Source organism: Pelodiscus sinensis, chromosome 7 (assembly GCF_049634645.1).
Source record: "Pelodiscus sinensis isolate JC-2024 chromosome 7, ASM4963464v1, whole genome shotgun sequence".
NCBI lineage: Eukaryota > Metazoa > Chordata > Testudines > Trionychidae > Pelodiscus > Pelodiscus sinensis.
Window position 1 is genome coordinate 37,115,561 of NC_134717.1, and position 19,543 is coordinate 37,135,103.

Sequence of the window (19,543 nt, forward strand, 5' to 3'; positions counted from 1 at the left end):
CTGCCTGTAGCAGGCAAGGAGCTGATCTAGCCCATATTGGTTAACCAGAACCAGGAAGCATCACCTGCTAAAGGTGATGCTTACCAGTTAACCTTTGACATCTGTAATTGAAATGTCATATTTTCTTTTGTAAAGTAATATAGAATTAGTTGCCTTAGGAGGCTATTGAATCAAATGCTTAGTTGGATTTTTAAGGGACAGGCTCTGCATACTAAAAAAGAGATACACCAGTCTCATGCTTCAGGTGAAAACTGATTGTTAGGATCAGCTGGCATTGCCTAGTTAGCCAAGTGCATTATGTAAGGTTATGGTCGGTAGAGTTTCACAGTTTTCCACTACAGCATCATATACTGACTACATGGGAGATGGATTACATGGGAGATGTCCTAATCATATGTCCCTAGTGCTCCCCAAACTACTTATCCTTTTTCAAGTGATGTCCCCGTGGGTGCTCCACTGTAGGTGTTGGGCTTGCCCCGGTGCTGCAGATCGGAGACTTTTTGCAGCAGTAGCCTTCCAGATCGTGCATGCACAGAGGTGTCCCGCGGTGCTCGTGACCTTTTGTATACATGCACAATCCAGCTCCCGCTAGTTCCTCTCAACCGCCTCAGGCTGCAGACAGTGTGAACCGCTTCTCCTTGGGTTATGTTGTGAGAGAGTCCCAGTTACTTACCCTTTCCTCTTATTCTTCCCTTATATTTCCTCTTAATTAGTTTTTCAACATGTTCTTAAAAAAATATTGCAGTTATATGTTACTATTCCAGTTACTAGTTTTCCCCCCCTACCATTGTAAATATACTCTCAAGTTTATCCCTTTGTATATAGTTCATATTCCATATTCAAAAAAAAAAAAAAGCCTGGGTCTCCGGGTTTTAAAAAGTATGAGGCGTGTCGGGAGGCCATGCCGGCCTCAGACTGACATTCTACCTGTATACGCTTCTTGGTGGAAGCTCATGTGCCGCAAAAGTGCCCCCACTGCAGCAAGTTAATGGCCCGAGTCTGCCGCAACAGAGAGATGAGGCTTCGTATGATTTTATTTGACAAGGCCCTTTGGCCTGACTGATCAGCCTCTCCTACGCCCTAACAGGCTAAAAAACGATGTGCTTCTCCATCACTTTCCCCAAGGAGATCTTATACTCCCTCCCCTTCTCCAAGATCCAATTACTGGAGGGAATACAGAAGACCTCACACATGCAGGTGTTCTCCCTCATATAGTAATTATTACCACCATGATGACCGACACAGACATTGTTCGCCTTGCAGACACTCCTCTCATTATAGATCCAGATTTCGCCCATGGTCAACATATGGGAGTGCATCCCCTGAACATTCCCCTGCTCCACCTTCCTCGGTTCTAGAACAGAACCCAGTGTCTCCTCATCCTCCTCCCTCCAACACTGCCCAAGAGCAGCCCACTGCAGTGGAAGCACAGCCACCTGATATATCTCCTACTGATCAGTCCTCTTCGTCATCTGATGAAGCAGTTATCCCGGGAGATGCCTCACCCCCTGATGATTTAAAACAATTTCAGGAGTTGTTCAAGAGGGTGGTGGTTAGTCAAGAGCTACAGTTGTCAGAGATTAAAGAAAAACAACATTGCCTCTTTAAGAATCTCTAAACTTCCCAGTCTTCTAAGCTGTCTATCCTGCTTGATGAAGCCATATTGGAAGTTGCAGATAAGATCTGGCAAACTCCTGCAGCCGCCTTACCTACCAACAAGAGGGCAGATAAAAAGTATTTTTGCCACCAAAGAGGTCTGAATTTTTATTCATTCACCCTCAACCCAACTCCTTGGTAGGAGATGCAGCACAACAAAGGGCGAAAACACCTCAGTATCGGAACTACACATTAGACAAAGATGTCAAAAGACTTGATTTATTTTGCAGAAAGGTTTACATGTCATCTACACTTCTCCTTCACATAGCAAATTATTTAGTTTGTACCACAATTATACCAAGTTGACACCACTTATGGAATCACTCCCAGAGTCCAAGAGATCTGTTTTGAGGGCTGACGTACAAGAAGGGTACGCCTCCACTAGGGCTGGTCTGCAGATAGCGATGGATATCGTAGATACGGTAGCAAGAACAACAGCTACAGCCGTGGTCATGAAACGGGCATCTTACCTCTAATCCGCAGGAGTTCCTAAAGATTTACAAAATAAAGTAGAGGATTTACCCTTCAATTAAGATAAACTATTCACAAAGAAGACAGACACCATCCTCCACTCCAGCAATGACTCCAGAGCAACACTGTGTACGTTGGGGATGTATACCCCATCATATAAAAGGAGACGATACACCCCCTTCCAAAGGAGATATGATTATGCCCACACTGACAACAGTGGCATCAACCTCAAAACACATTTGACTAATCCTGTCACATCAGAGACCTCAGAGGCATCAAAATCAAACTAACTGTACCCAGGGCCAGCCTAATAACAAGCAGCAGGTTTGACTCCTCTGTTGAGGGCATGCAAACAGTCACACACATTTGTCCATCCCAGTCTCCTACCCACTTATTCCATCATTGTCTGCACCCATTCTATCACCACTGGGCCGCCATCACCTCTGACAAGTGGGTGTTGGAAATAATATAGCATGGATACATGATCTCTTTTCTCTCCATCCCCCCCCACAACTCCACCAACCCTGTCTCTCTTCAGGGACCCCTCTCATGAGAACCTGCTATACACCGTCAACCATCTCCTATCCATAGGTGCAGTAGAAAGAGTCCGACAGGAGTTCAGAGGGAGAGGATTTTACTCTCATTATTTCCTAGTACAAAAGAAGATGGGAGGATGGAGACCCATATTGGATCTCAGGAGAATAAACAAATATGTCAGAAAACAAAGATTCAAGATGATAACTCTAGTGTCCATAATACCTTCCTTGGATCTAGGCAACTGGTTTGCTGTCCTCGACCTCCAGGATGCTTACTTTCATGTCACCATTCATCCTGTGCACAGGAGATTTCTCTGTTTTACAATCGGCACAGATCATTTCCAATACTGAGTCCTGCTGTTCGGATTATCTACCGCCTCCAGGGTGTTTACCAAAACACTGGCAGTAGTTGCCGCTCATTTGCAAAGGAAAGGGGTAATAATATTCCCTTATCTCGACGACTGTCTCATAAAGGGCAAATCATCAGCAGAGGTTTCCCAGATGTCGACAGTCACCATAGAAACACTGCAAATGCTAGGGCTCCTCATCAACCAACAAAAGTCAACGTTCCAACACACTTAGGAGTTGGAATTTATTGGAGCCCGTCTTGATGCCATTACTGCAAGGGCTTATCACAACAGAGGTGATGGAGGGGAAACACAGGCTCCATCTGCACAAGCAGTATTATTTGCAGTCCAACCAACTGAAATGAAGACTACCACCAGCTCCCTGAAGTGATAGTAGCTGATATCACTCTTCTGAGGGTAACAGAGGTGGCAAGGGAACAGATCCTGCGAGCCTCCAAGTACAGGCTGGGTCTTTATGCTGCCATGCTGTGTACTGTGGTGATGCCACTTGAATTAATACAATCTGCTTGTAAATGTCTCTGTTTCTGTGGTTGAATTGGAGCTGTGCCTACATAGCCTCTTCTCTCCACAATCCTAAAAGATCCACTTCTTCCTTGTACATTGGCTTAGGAGTACATTTGAAGTGCAGAGCAGTCATGATAGGTTGAGTAGGTGAGTACTCCATGCCAAAAAAAAAGGAAATGGTTTCAAAAGATCCTGGTCGTTTAACAGGTGAGGATCCTTTCCTGTGTACCTAGCTGCTATGCAGCAGAGGTGAAAACATATATCAGAGGGGTCACAGTGGAGCTTTGTGGTAAACCTTAGGCCAGTTAAGTTGATGTAAGAAACGTAGTGTCTACACCGCCTCAGTGTGGACCTAACAGCATTGAATTAAGCTCTCTGCCTCTTATGGAGGTGGAATAATTAAGTCAATGCAGCAGGTGAGGTACGTCGGTGGAAGGGCCCTGATAGTATAGGCACATGCATTATTAGGTTGATGTAAGGCAGCTTACGTTGACCTAACTGTAGTGTAGTGTAGACCAGGCCTTAATATGCAAACAGTCCATTATAGCAAATCCTAATTCTTACCATTTAATAAAGCAGAAAACAAAAAAGCTTGTTTAAATAAAATAATGTCCATGTCTGTAGTTTCTGATTTGCACTTATAAGGGCAAGGTGACAGAGGTACTGTGTGAAAATCTGACCATAAGTCATACCTGCTATGCCTAGATATTGGAGCACCGTGTATGGTTTAGTGAAGTGAGGCAGAGCATAGAAGCATGTCTAACTCTATCTCATCGCTTGTTTCACTGAAATCAGATTCATAGACCCTATTTTTGCAATGTACTGCAACTGTGTGGAGTGCCATTGAAGTTGGTGGAGTTCTGTACAGGTGTAAGGGGTCTACCCAAGTGTAGTAGGATCAAGGCCTTAGTGGTTACACAGCTGAAATGCTGTACTGATGTCTTGCCCTTGCTACTTTCTTTTAAACGAGCAATTTGTGCTTTTTTCTTTAATATTTTGAATAAACCGAAAAACTGCTTGCCCTCATATTGTATGTACAAGCTCTATTCAAAAAGGACTAGTTGTATGGCAGAGTCCAGTTCTTTGGTAAGCAAAGGGCACATGTCATCTGACTAAACTTTGGGTATCCTTGCCTCTCACACCTCCCACTGTACAATACAGGAGAAAGGGCAGACTTTCCCCTACAAGGATTCATGTTATAATATCTGTAAAAACACCCTAGTTTTCTGAAAAGAAAAAAAAAATCTCACAAGACTGGAACATATTAGGCTTCCCCCCTTTTCTTATCATGTGGTGAGGTATGTCCTGTGAAAATTAAGACATAGTGATTAGGTTAAGTGACTGGGAGCCAAGAAATTTTTGAATTCTAAGCCTAACTTAGCTGCTGATTTGTTACATAGTCTTTGGAAAGTCATTGAACCTCCCTGTAAAATGGAAATAATCATCATTGCTCCTGTGAGAGACAGTAGGAAAATGTGAGGATTGATTAATTAGTTAATTTATGTAGACCACTTTGAGAAAATGAGTGCTAAATACTGTATTTTCCCTTTTAAATACCATCACCCTTTTCTATAGAGAATTTCTCTCTGCTGAGAGAGACTAGCAGAAATCTCTCCCTCCAGGCCTGTCAAGGCCACTCCATCAGTCAACATGAGGAATTCTGAAGAGAAACTCAAGGCCCAATCCTAAAAGGTATTTAAATCACTGGAAGTTGAGTTTGCTCACTATCTCAGGATCAGGCCTTTAATGAGCTTTTTTCACACTTCTGTGTGTCTCTGCTGGCCTGAGAACTGCTTCTTTTCAAATTAGGTTTTAGTGCTTTCCATGAAGGGGGAACTGTTGTAACAAAAGATACCTCTCATCATGCAAAGCAATCTGTTACACCACTTCATGGATAGCAGATTACTACAGGGTTTGGTTTTGTGTTTCTTTTTCTTTTTATATAATACACGTAATGCATCCGAATATGTCATTCAGGAACAAAAGTGATAGCCTATTTAGTGTATTAATATCTCCATAAAAATTACATTGTAGACCTTGATTGCATGGTCAGTGGCTAAGTGTTTCAGTGCTTCATTGCTCCTGTTCCTGTTATAGGTACATGTGACAGCATTGCAGCTATGAGTGGAATTTTAAAGAGGAAATTTGAAGAAGTTGATGGCTCTTCACCCTGCTCCTCCGTACGAGAATCTGATGATGACATTTCTAGCAGTGAAAGTGCTGACAGTGGCGATAGTGTCAATCCATCCACTTCTAATCATTTTACCCGTAAGTACTAAAGTTGTGAATATAAGAAACATTGTTTTGCTCTAAAAGAACTACCATATCATATGGCATAATAATGATTATTAATTAATAAATTCCTAGCACTTATACAACACTTTTCAGTAGTTCTCTAAAAATTTACAGAAGAGCCCAGTTTTGTTATTACTGTTTTGCAGATGGGAAAGCTTAGGCATAGAGGGAGACAGTGACTTGCCCAACATCACTGTGATGGTCCCCAGTTCACAGTCACCAAGTAGGCTCAGGCATTTTTTTCATTCACTTTAATATCTCTGTATAATACTTTTGTGTGATTTTAACCAATATAGGAACATAAGAAATAGGAAGGAACTTTTCGGGTCGTTGAATACAGTACCCTGCAACTGCAGGCAAGCATTATAGAGTCAAGCTGCTTAAAACATAACATTTGGCTTAGGTCAGTAACCTCCAGATTTGCAATACAGGTTGGACTTCCCTGGTCCATCACCGTTGGGTCCTAACTGGTCCCGGACTAAGGAGTTTGCCAGACTGGGGAGTTCAGGCCTCTGGGCTCTCAGGACGGGGGAAAGCACTAGTCTCCTAGCTGGGCTCTCCTTCTGAGACACAGGGTCCTGTACCTCCACATCCCTGCTGCCCCGTGGGCTCTTCTGCCCCACCGGCCCCACCTGCTATGTCAGCTCTGCTGCCCCGCCAGCTCTGGTGGCCCTGTCTTCTCTGCAGGCTCTGCTGCCCTATAAGCTCCGGTGGTCTCACCAAATCTGTAGACTCTATTGCCCTGTAGACTCAGCTGCCCTGCAGGTTTCAGGGCCCTGGAAGCTCTACTGCCCTGCTCGCCCTATCGGTTGGTTCCACTCCCAGTCACTGGAAACCTCTGTCACTGAGGCTCTTTGGTCGAGGGGCTTTCTGGTCCAGCAACATCTGTAGTCCAGATTAGAGAGAGGTTCAATTTGTACTTAGATGTATTTTACAGTTGGTATCCCAGGGGGATAATTTCAGAAATTACTGCAAATCCTATCTTGTTTTGGATAAAATTTGCAAGTTTTTAAGGGCCATATTCTGTGGAGCCGGTGTCATGAAATACAGTTCTTAGTATCATTGTCTCTAATGTAGCATGTATAATAGTTTCTTTTACAACCAGAATGGTCACACTTTAAAGGGCTTACTAAAATATGCTGCAGATCAGATGGTGATCCTGGCAGCCACTGGTCATAACAGTAGCTTACCTGCTCCAAACAGGAATTTGCTTCTATTTAGCGAGCAAATATTTTGTGAAGATAAATATTTGCTTCAACAAGGTTAGCAATATGAGCAGATTATGTGGTTAGAATATCTGGTGAGAATAGATTTGTTTTGGCAGTGGGGTCTTGTCTGCAATGAGGGTATTTTTTAAAAATACTGAGTTGAATGTTTTAAACACTGTAGGCCTGATTCTGCAACACTCCTTTGAATAAATAGTCCCACTGGGGAAAAGTCAATTATTTAATTGGTTTACGTAATTTAAATGGAGCTACCTATATGAGTATAAGTCATAGCTTCTGATTTATTCAGGTTTTGTACATTATTCCCTTCTAGTTTACACAGGAAAAGTATGTGAAATTCTAAATTTACACACATTCTAAACTGCTATATTGAACTGTGAGGTCAGTGTGTTTATTATTCCTTTTGCACAATATGGCCTGAACCATTTCAGAATAAAGGAATGAAATATAGGAATTTACTGCATGATTTAGAGGCAGCATTTCTAGGTCTAATCAAATCTTTATTCTGATTAATTAGCAGGAAAAACTAACTTACAAGTTACTGAGAAATTTTTTGTTTTGTTTTGTTTTTAAGTGTAGATATATTACTTTATCCTGGTAAAGGCTATCCATAATATCTAGATTTGCCTCATATGCAGAAATAAAATCCATTGTATCTATTGTATCCTAGCTTTTTCAAAAAAACAACTCCATTGTATATTGGTCATGTGATATGGCACATCTTTCTGTAGAAATGTACCTGCCTTTTAAAGAAAATATAGCTTATAGATTCCTTTATGATATGGAAGAAATTATATAAGTAAAATGAAAAAAATTCCAGTTGTGTGCTCCTTATGTCCTGTCAGTGGTTATGTATACTGATCAAAAGAGATTATCAAGACTTGGTAAAATGTAATCATTCACGGAGCAGGTCAAAAGTATTTTATGCAACTAATCTGAAGAAAAATAGTGGGAGAGACGAGGTATGCACATTCTGTGCATATGTAGAGACAAAGTGACATGGGTTTTGTCTTTGCAATAGTTCTTGCAGCTCTGAATTATAATTCATCTTTTATGGTGATAGTGCTCATGTTGGCAGATTCTCATTCATGCTGGCAGGTGACAAAAATGTGCAAGTGTTTTTATGTTTTCTTCCATCCATTTTACTTCTGCTGATGTCCATCACTCATCTCATATGAACATGTGTTCGAGCTGACTAAATTAGACTTAGGAAAAGTATCCTGTTAACTCTCATCACATGCTTTCACTTTCAGCCACTTGCTCATTAGAAATATAGACACCTTTGTTATATTTTAGGTTCCATGGAACACTGGTGTGCTCTTACATCAACAATATATTTCAGATATCCAGGAATTCACTGAAAGGAAAGAGTATACTATATTATAACTACAACTATAAAAATATAACTATTTGGTTATATTTAAAACAAAATGTGGTTGAGTAATGGAGTGAGCTGTCCTGGTGCTGTTTTCAACCTACTCATAAATCTTATTACCACTGTAAAGGTGAGAACTGCTTAGTCACATTTTCTCTTTCATACCAATTATCTCAAAATTGATCAGGAAAAATAGTGGGCATAATGATTTTTTAAAATTTATCTTGTTGTCCAATTAAATTCTAATTTAATTTTAGCATAAAGATACTACAGGTTAGACCTTCTTGGTCCAGCACTCTAGACACCTAACCAGTCCCGAATGAAGGAGTTCGTCAGACCAGTGGAGATCAGTTCTGGCACCCCATCCAGCTTTGCTCCTGACCCTCAGCCCCAGCTCCACTCCCACCCCTGCTTGGGCTGCCAGCCCCGCTGCTGCCTACCCCCACCAAGCTGCTGGCCCCTGACCCTGCTCATGTCAAAGGAGCTTGTGGATGCCGTCTATAGGAATTCTAGTCAGATGTGTGAGGAAGGATCAGAAATAGGCCACATAGTTGTGGAAGACCCCCTCAGCCAATCTCCTCTTTGTGGTCTTATAAATGGCCACTTTGTCTAATGCTAGGAGGAGCAAAACAAGGTAGTCCCATGTCTTTGGGAGGCCACAGATACAGGAGAGTGGTCCTATTGGAAGCTGGGAGGTGGGCAGGCATAAGCCCATCCACATATAAGGGACTTCCCCCAGTCTATGTAGAGGTTCCACTGAGCCCAGGAAACCAACTGATTATGTGGGACAAATAAAAAGAAAAGCAAGGGCAGGTCTGAAGGTCAAAGGACCAAAACAAGGGAACCAGAATGGGACATCAAGCAGAGAGCCCTGAACAACACCCGTTGCTCCCTGAAAGCATTGAGGGAGTCGGCGAACGCTGCCCAGAGGAACTCTACCCAGGTACACGAATGGATATAGGCCCCACAGTTGCAGGTTCCCCCCAAGCAACCTCTGCTTCCTTATTTATAAATAGCCATCTTAGCCATAGCCAGGAGGAAGTTGACAAGGAAGTTGACAAGGAAGTCCTGTGACTTTGTGGGGCTCTGGATACAGGAGAGCAGTAGAAGGCAGGTACAGTAGCCCCAAAATAAACATCCTTTTTTCCTTGGTAATCAAAGAGGTTATTCCAGGTTAATTAAGACACTTGAACAAATCAATGGCTTGCCAGATCGCATTAAAAGCCTCCCCTTCGGTCATTTAGGGTGCGCAATAGGTGCTGTGGGAGGCAGGTATGCTACTGGAGAGCCAAGCAGATGCTGATGAACATCAGGAAAGAGGTGAGGAGCAGGTCAGGGCAGTAATTCATGGGGTAAAGAGCCCTACTTAACTCTGGACATTTTGGGGAAGAGCACCTCCCAGAGGGGAGAGATTGACCTCTGTGTCTGGCCTACAACCTCCATGCCCAAAGGGCTATGAGAGACTAAAAGGTTCTCCCTGTTCCTGATCTGGGAGGCCAGGAGAAACCCTTTCACAGGCAAGACAGGGGCAGTAAACCAAGGGATGAAGGGAAATTCCCAGCAAGAAAAAAATTCCCCAGTTTTCCCCTAACTGGAAATTTGGAATCCACTGAGGCAGAGGAAACCATATTGCTTATGTAACCCATGCACCTTCTGTGTGTGATACACTGTCTCGTGTAGTGGTACTTAGACTGTTTACAGAGAGAGAGAATGTGTTTACTTTACAGCCTGAGCTGAGAGGCAGCTGGTTTTCAGCTCAAGCAATAAAGACGCATGCACTAAGCTCCAGAGGTCCCAAGTTTGATTCCATCTGTTGGCACTACACTTACACACAAGAAAATACTAAATGTTTAATATGACACTTAGAATAATAGTGTTTGTGGGATTTTATTATTCTTTACATATTTATAAATTGAATTAAATCAGACATTTTTAGCCAATAAAAATAGTAAGATATTAAGTAAAACTGGAAATAACATTAATATCCCCTACAACTTTTGGACCTAACTCTGAAACCCCCTTCTTTTGTAAGTAGTCTTCACTCTGGATCAATGATCCTGTTCCCAACTTCATGCAGATAAGCTGTTAAACCTTTTACTTTTACATTTTACTAACCTCGGGTCTATATTAGATACAGTTTTGTACTTGCTTCTCCCATCCCCCACCCCAACTGTCTCCAGCCATTGTAGCACAGAACTCCTATGAAATGTAACCTTCAGAAAATTTCAGCCAATCAGCAGGAACCCGTCGCTTGGTCAAAATTAACAGTAATAACCAGATACCTGTGTAATTTATTGAGGCATCATAAAACTTTTGTTCCTGCCTGTAGTTTTTCAAAAATTATGACAATGTCTCTATTTTACAACAGAATTTCCACACAAAAATGGTACCAGAATAATAGAAAATGTGTATTTAAAACTGTGACAGAGCTGTCAGCCCCCTTAAGGACAGTAGAGCCTAAGGACTGGCCTACTCCTCATATGGTGTGGTCATTTTATGTTTTGAAATGTCTGACAAAGAGCAGGCAGTAGGTATAAGCAGACAAAATAATTGCTTATGGCCCCTAGCAGCTAAAGAGGGACCCCTTTTAATTGTTAGTATGTGTTGGGGGAGGGGTGAAGAAGGAAATTCTTGATTAGGGCCTCCAGTCACCAACTGGTGTCATAAACAAGACACTGGTGACATAAAAAAGGACCTGGGAGATATTGGTAGAAAGGAGACAGTCCTGGGAATAAATGGTGTTTGAGGAAAAAAATGCCATCATTTTTTCTTTCTACAAGGACTCCAGACCTAGAGTCTTGTAGACTGGGTGGGATAAGGTCCCCCCTCTCTCAACCAAGTATGGTGTTTCCCCTTCCTTAAATCTCATATCTTTCCTCCTCCCTCATAGCACTAGGGTCACCAGCAAAACAAGGTGGCTGTGTCTAGACTGGCAAGTTTTTCTGCAAAATCAGCAGCTTTTCCGGAAAAACTTGCCAGCTGTCTACACTGGCCGCTTGAATTTCTGCAAGAACACTGACTTCCTACTGTCTGAAATCAGTGCTTCTTGCGGAAATACTATGCTGCTCCCATTCGGGCAAAAGTACTTTTGCGCAAACCTTTTGCGCAAAAGGGCCAGTGTAGACAGCTCAGATTTGTTTTGCGCAAAAAAGCCCCAATCGTGAAAATGGCAATCGGGGCTTTTTTGCGGAAAAGCATCCGTGCCAATCTAGACGCTCTTTTCCGCAAATGCTTTTAATGGAAAACTTTTCCGTTAAAAGCATTTGCGGAAAATCATGCCAGTCTAGACATAGCCGGTATGTATGTTGAATCATCGGACCCCAAGGACTGATTAGGGAAAGGAGCTAGCTGAAGGAGAAGATAGTTAAGGCCCTACAGCTGGCCTAAACTGCAACTTGGCTCTAAGAAAAGAGCTGGAGATTCCTGTCTGAAAGAGAGGGAATATTGAAAGTACAGACTAGCTCCATGGAAGAGAGATGCAAGAGCATTGTCTTCAGACATTGCTTTTCTGAATTTGGTCAGCAGCAGTACAGGCAGTCCCCGGGTTACGTACAAGATAGGGACTGTAGGTTTGTTCTTAAGTTGAATCTGTATGTAAGTCGGAACTGGCGTCCAGATTCAGCTGCTGCTGAAACTGACCGCCAGTTCTGACTTACATACAGAATCAACTTAAGAACCCCAGGCGTCCCCAAGTCAGCTGCTGCTGAAACTGATCAGCAGCTGATTCCAGGAAGCCTGGGGCAGAGCAACTCTGCCTCGGGCTTCCTGTAGTCAGCGCTGGTCAGTTTCAGCAGAAGCTGACTTGGGGATGCCTGGGGCAGAGCAGCTGGGGTGCTGCTGGGTTGCTCCAGTAGTGCCGCTCCTCGGCGCTACTGGACCAACCCGGCAGCACCCCATCTGCTCTGCCACAGGCGTCCTGATTCAGCCGCTGCTGAAACTGACCAGCAGCGGCTGAATCAGGATGCCTGGGGCAGAGCAGCTGGGGTGCTGCCGGGTTGGTCCAGTAGTGCCCAGAGCGGCGCTGCGGGACCAACCGGAAGCGCCCCAGCTGCTCTGCCACAGGCGTCTGGAGAAAAGCCTAGTCTGCCGGGGGGGGGGCATACTAGCTGCGCCCCCCCCCCACCCCAGCAGACCAGGAAGACGTGGGCGGCGGACCGAGACGCACCGCGGTCCCGCCACCTGGGTCCTCCGCGGCTTTGCTCCCAGTCTCCCTGGTTTGCCAGGGAGACGGGGAGCAAAGCCTCTGAGGACGCCAGCAGCGGGACAGCCGCGGGGTGTCTGGGCTGTCCCGCTGCTGGCTTCCCCGAGGCTTTGCAAAGCCATGGAGTGGCTCGGGCAGCGAGGCACGCCTGGGCTGCCTCGCTGCCCGAGCCCCCCCGCGGCTTTCCTCCACGTCTTCCTGGTCTGCAGACCAGGGAGACGCGGAGAAAGCCCCGGAGTACACGGGCGGCGGACCGCGAGGTCCCGCAGTCCGTGTCTTCCGGGGGAGCCCCGTTCGTAACTGCGGATCCGACATAAGTCGGATCCGCGTAAGTCGGGGACTGCCTGTATAGTATTACTCACCATACTATGGACCAGATTCTTAACTGGTATAAGTCAAGTATATCTTCACTGAAGGAAAAGGGATGATTATACAAATTTTCCCCTGGACTTGCTCTCAACCAATCAGATTTCAAGCACAGCTTTTCACAGCTTTGTTTTACTTGTGGCAATGTTTCACTGATACGCATATATTTCATTTAGGATACAGTGTTGATAAGCTACAATAGATAAAATATAAAAGCTACTATGATATATGACATTATTTCTGAGCAGCCCCAGAAATATATAACGGGTATAATGAAGTGACATTGTAACTTTAATTACTGGTATGACTTAGGGATATAATAGTATAATCAATTAACTGATTTATTTATAAGCAAAAGCTTATCGATTAATGCTATAGACCACACACATTTCCCTGCCCCCCTGCCAATACATTTTTTAGCAGGCTGGCCAGCAGCACAGCTCAGCCCTGGCTTGCACTGGGTCTAGGACCTACGCCTGCTGCGGCTTTGCATTTATAGTATATTAGGAGCTGGATGGGCAGGCAGCCTGGCTTGTACTGGGTCCAGGACCTACCCCCAATGCAGCTCTGCATTTAAAGAGTATTAGGAGCCAGGCAGACAGGCAGTCCGGCTCATGCTGGCTCCGGGAGCTCAGACCCCACCCCTGGGTAGGGGCTGCTGCCATCCTGTGCTGCTGCTTCTATCAGAGGCAACAGCGTGGGGTGACTGGCAGCCCATCCATCAGGGGAGCTGGTTTTTAAACTGGCTCACCTTGCAGATCAGCTCCCACCTGGCACTGCACACTGCTGTCTCTGATATAGAGGCAGCAGCACAGAATGGCAAGGGGCTCCTCAGGAGTGGGGCTGGAGCACACTGGCTGGCTGCTGGCCCCATCTCCAGGGACTATAGAATAGTCGATTAACCAATAAGAATTCATGAGGTTAATCGACTAGTCAGTTAACCGATATTTAACATCCCTAGTATGACTCTGTACCTTTGAGCCTATTTGCATTACCATTGCATCTGTGTTAGTGCACATATGATTCATCATAGCCCAGGTTTGAAAAAACAAATTTACCTTATAGAGTCACCAAAATAGAAAAGAGCAATTTGGTTCTAAGTGCATCAGTTTAAAAGACAGATTATCACTTACGTTTCTTATCTCTGAATATGTTAAACTGTCAGATTTAACTGTTAGCTTGAAGAACAATGTTTTTAAATGTAGGAATGGGGAAACTATAGCTTTTTGTATTTTGATTATCAGAAGATCTCAGAAACATTTTGCCGGAGTCAGAAATCAATATACCTACTGGCAATGTGGAAATATGAAAAGTAAGTTAAATATACATGCTTACTTTTACTTTTGAAAATAATTCCCTGAGTTCATATGATAAGGGACTGTATTCCAAGCAACATATGTATAGTTCTTCAAACCAGCTTCATACAGTATTTTAAATAAACACATATTTGACAAGCTTCGTAGCCTTCCATGTTAGGTTAGAATCAGCACAGTGTGGAGGCTCCAGAAGGAGGTAACTGTTACAGGTTGGTCAGGCCTGCCAAAGTTTGCAGGGCCCAAGGCGGCATGTTGTGGTTGGCTGCGCTGTGTGGCTGGGCAGCTCCCAGCCAGGGCAGCGAGCGAGTGGGCAGGCATGAAGCAGTGTGGGGCCCTGAAGGCAGCCGCCTTGCTTGCCTTGCCCTAAGGCCAGGCCTTAGGTGGTACATAGTGTGAAAGTAGCATGTGTTCAGTTTTTAGATTGCTGCTGCATGTTTTGGTACATATAGTATACTTATATAGCTATATAGATACTATAGCTTTGTCATGTTTTGATAGGAGAGGAAGCATATTTGTTACTGATGGGGACACTAGAGACATTGATATTTTGTGTCAGATAAAATATCAAATGGCAGGATGACCTTGAGCCTGCTTAACTGCTTACATCTCACATTCAAAATCCATTCAATTTTTTGTTGTTTCTTAGCTTTATCTATCAATAGGATTGCCAGGTGTCCGGTTTTGAACTGGATAGTCCAGTATTTGAGCTTTCTGTTCGGGAAACAGATTGAGAAAACATAAATGAGAAAAATATAAATGTCTGGTATTTTCTAAATAAGATGTTATGTAGATTGTGAGGTAATGTCAAGTGTATCTGGTATTTTTGTTGAAACCATCTGGCAACCCTATCAGTCAAATATAATTTAAATCATAATGGAACTGATGGGAAAATAAATTCATTCACTGAACAGTAAGATGCTAAGACTAAGTTATTCAGAACTTCAGTTTTTTCACCTTTAGTACCAGGGTTGTAAAAACTCATAAAAGGTAACTGTAACTGCTAAAAATCGTAGTGGTTACACGGTTATACGCATTGCAGGGCTCTACAGTATAAAGCTCAGCTTTATACTGCAGAGCCCACAGCAAAGCCTCCCGGGAGTGGGGTCACCAGCCTCTGCCGCCTCTGATCCCAGCGAGCCATAACGTGTAAATGGTGGCAAGAGGGCAGGCCGAGCCCACCACAGACAAGTGGAGCAGCTTGAGGTAGGCCCCAAAAGGCTGGAGCAGCCCACGGTAAGCCTTGTCCATTAAGGACTAGGTTTCCTGGTTAATGGTTAACCAGTTAGCTTTTTACATCCCAACTTAGTACTGATTTGGATCAATTTTCGCTATATTCAGTCAATTGTGGTCGAGCAAGGAAAGCTGAACTTAGTAGAGCAACATGCTGGCCTTTGACATGTCTTCTGCACATTTGTTACAGAAAATCAGCCCGTCTGTTGTATGGTAGTAAATATAAACTGGTAAATGAGAAAAGAACTGATGAAAGATACGCAAAGCCTAAAAAAGCTTAAAAAGATACGCAAATTGTGGTTCGCAATTTGCATGTCTTTTTCCGATATAACCCTGCAGTCTAGACATAGCCTTAGATGGTTAGTTGGTACCTATAGCCAACCTTGTAGAGTAACAGAGTGAAGTCTTTTTAAAATATACATTAATATATATCTCCTCATTCTCATAACCTATCCATCTACACAAAGAAATAATGGAATATTTCGCCAGTGGTTTCTGTGAAATATATTTGAGTTAGAACATATGCTGGAAATAGCATAGGCATATTGTACAGTGACTTGAACCGCTTCTATCACACTTGCACATTTCCTCTTCTCTAATCCCATGGAAGCTTTCTCCTTTCTTCCCTTTTTTCCCCTTAACTATTTGATTGCTCCTCACTTATCTGTCACTTCTTGCTATCTGACACTGTTTCCTTTCCTCCTCTTCTTCTGGATCTTTAATCCTCCTCCTGCATGCCTTTTCAACAGTTCTCATCCTTCTCCTCCACCTAGTATGATAAAGTCAGCAGTTTGGGGATTGTGGAGCACCTTGGGGATTTATAGTCATCAGGTACTTCTGTATACTATTTCTACTATTACAGTACCCAGAGAGCCCATTTGGGAATCTAGATCCCATCTCTGAAACTTGTCGTCTTTTTCTAATTAACCGCAGGACCTCTGAATAGTAGAGAGAGTCTTAGGAACAAATTCTCTTGTTCCTCTGAGATAGAACTGGAGTACATTAGAAGCAGGTAATTTTTTAGTCAGTAATGGAACTGCATCTTATCAGCAAGCAGGCAATATGTATAAATCAATGCAGGGTAGCAGATGTTTCTCAATGCCCCTAATAGTACATATTGAATCACAATCACCAACATTTTCCAGCCGTGCTGCTCCACTAGCTATATATAAACTCAGTTTAACTGGTCAGTGCCAGTGATGCGAAGCAGACAGTTACACTAGGTTTATGGTTGTAGTAGGTTTGAATCACTGAAATGGTGCAAAGCCACCAGAGCGCAGCAATGTACCTACAGGTGAAATACTGTAGTGTGCTGCCAAGCTGCTTCAGCTGGCTTTATTCTCTAGCCACTGCCCTTACCAGATAATGAATTAGAAAACAGATTACTATGTATGTAGTTGGTTTCATTTAAAACATCATAAAATAAATTTAAAAAAAGACCAGCCCAAGTCATTCAAATCTTTCCAGGAAGGAAAAAATTATAAATAAATGGGCAAACAGTGAAATTAGAGAATGCTGATGTAATGTGTTTCCAGCAAGATGCACTGCTCGATGCCTGCTACCTGAGCTTCCATTGCAGGGTTAATTTAAGATGGAGCCTAATGCAAAGAACTTCTAATATTCTGGAAAAGAAATCCATTCCACTGAACAAGCATGTCACACTTACCAAAAGAAATGGTTACATTCTGATGGGCAGACACAGATGCGGGGGACGACCCACCTTTGTGGTCTAATACAATTTGGCTGGACACAATAAATTTTTGTGTTTTTATTGTTTCAGTGAGTACTAGTGATTTGTGTCATACAATAATTGGGTATATGAAGTTTATGGTAAAAGCATGTATATTTCATGACAGTCATGAAAAAATAGATTATTTTACACTATCATTATAATTACCTTGTGAGCCCTGCTGCCGCTCATTAACACTTCATTAGTTCTGTTTGATCTAGTCTTCTGATCAGAGATTGATACTATCCCTTCCGTGCTGTGTCCCTCCCGACCAGTCCTCCACCAATGGACTAGGGAGAGAGATGGTGGAGGCAGGGTGCATATATTAGAGATTAGGCAAGCAAGCAGAGAGGAATGATGGTGGGAGGATGTGACATGGCGGGCCACTTAACCAGTATAGTTTAACTGGTTTACATTTTAAATGGGATTTTACATCCCTATTTCAGAGAGGACTTGATTAAAGCCAACTAATGACTGCATGACATGGCAAAATTCCCATTTCTATGACAGTGGTGATTACTGTGACCCAATAGTATCTCTAACAATAAGCAGATGCAGAGATTGAAAACTTTATAACCATTAAAACAGAAATTATCAACATCACTTGTCAAAATATACAAAGTGAATATATTAACCTCAAGTTCACAAGCAGCATTTTTCTTAATTTGTATATCGATAGATTTTGATGATTATCAATGGAAATATTTTTGTGTACAGTGTATCGACATTTACTGCTAACATGCTAATCTTTCTAAGTGTATCTCTGGTCAACTAAAGACAGCTTCCCTACACTATCTTCAGATCACAAACGCTTGTAAAATAAAAGCTAAAGAAAGGTCCTTTATGTGGGAGGCTGAACTAAGGGTACCTTCCAAACCTAACATTTGGCATCAGGCAAACATTTTCACAAAGAACCTCCATGGACTGAGCACATCTTGAACTTGCTTGCAGACAAGAGGGGAAAGTGCATTAGGGGCATGAGAAGCTTGCTCAGTTTGCTGTTGACAATCTTATGATATTAGAGATGGAGCAATGGGGTGTGTCTAAACTACATGGCTCCATCGACGGAGCCATGTAAAGTAGTTTACCGACATAGTCAATGAAGCAGGGATTTAACTAATCCCCGCTCCATTAAAATAAAAATGGCTGCCGCGCTGTGCTGACAATCAGTTGATCCAGCACAATGCGGCAGTCTAGACACGGATCGGTCGACAAGGGAAGCCTTTGTCGACTACTCCGGTATGCCTTGTGAAACGAGGTTTACCGGAGCGGTCGACAAAGGCTTCCCTTGTCAACTGATGTGCATCTAGACTGCCGCGCTGTGCCGGATCAGCTGATTGTCAGCACAGCGCAGCAGCCATTTTTATTTTAATGAAGCGGGGATTATTTAAATCCCTGCTTCATTGACTATGTCGGGTAAACTACTTTACATGGCTCCGTCGACGGAGCCATGTAGTCTAGACACACCCATGCAGTGCTATTAGAGCGGAAATAGTTGTATTTCAGTAGCATTGATACAGACTTAACACCATTAACCTGCTCTTGCCCACTTTCCACCTCACAGCTGGCTCCTTTTTGGGCTCTTCAGATTCAAGCAGTAACCCATATGGCTTTCTTGATATGCTGAGCACAAATCCAGTTTCTCCGCACCATATAATTGATGCATAGGTGAATGTATAGCTTCTATCTGTACCCCCACTAACATCAGGGAAGGACTTGTGGGCTCATTCCTCTACTCAGAAAAATATGTTTTCCATCTCTAAATCAGTATATATTTTTGTAGTGCCGTAGAGGTGTGCTATAATTTTTCTAAAATTAGATTTAGAAATCCAAACATGCAGAAGAAGTAATTAAGGATTCTCTGAATGATTTGGTATTGTTAAAATAGTGTATAGAGAGCAGTATTAAAACATCATTTTTGTGGGGCAGAAGAGGGGAAAGAGACAAAGTTCAAGAGCATGAACACTTGCCCAGTTTTTGTTTTCCTTTTTAGCATGATTTCTAAGAAGACTTGGGCTTTTTAAAATTTGAGGTGATATTCTGACCTGGATTATCATGATAAGTTAAATTTGATAATTTTGTATTGTTAGACTTGATGGAAAAATACTGTGTGGGAAAGTCATGGAGCAGGTGGAGAATGGTGTTAATCCTTTTTGCTGTAGTGGCTCATATGGCACTGAGAATATATAAAAAGCAGGAAAATACATTAATGGAGTTCAAGAAGAACAATGTCTCTTTCTTTTACTGTGAGATTTTAATCAAATGGGCTT

General features: G+C 42.9%; 1 protein-coding gene across 3 annotated transcripts in view; it reads left to right on the plus strand.

Moving 5' to 3' along the window:
- CSRNP3 (cysteine and serine rich nuclear protein 3) overlaps positions 1-19,543 on the plus strand; it is a 75,698-nt gene that overhangs the window by 19,223 nt on the left and 36,932 nt on the right. For 2 of the 3 annotated variants that reach the window (XM_006124795.4, XM_006124796.4), the window contains exon 2: positions 5,633-5,803. In XM_006124795.4, the coding sequence (XP_006124857.1) occupies positions 5,656-5,803 (148 nt within the window). In that variant the 5' untranslated portion in view covers positions 5,633-5,655. Of the gene's footprint in view, positions 1-5,110; positions 5,228-5,632; positions 5,804-19,543 lie in introns of all 3 variants that reach the window. The other variant, XM_075933521.1, reaches the window with a different exon arrangement.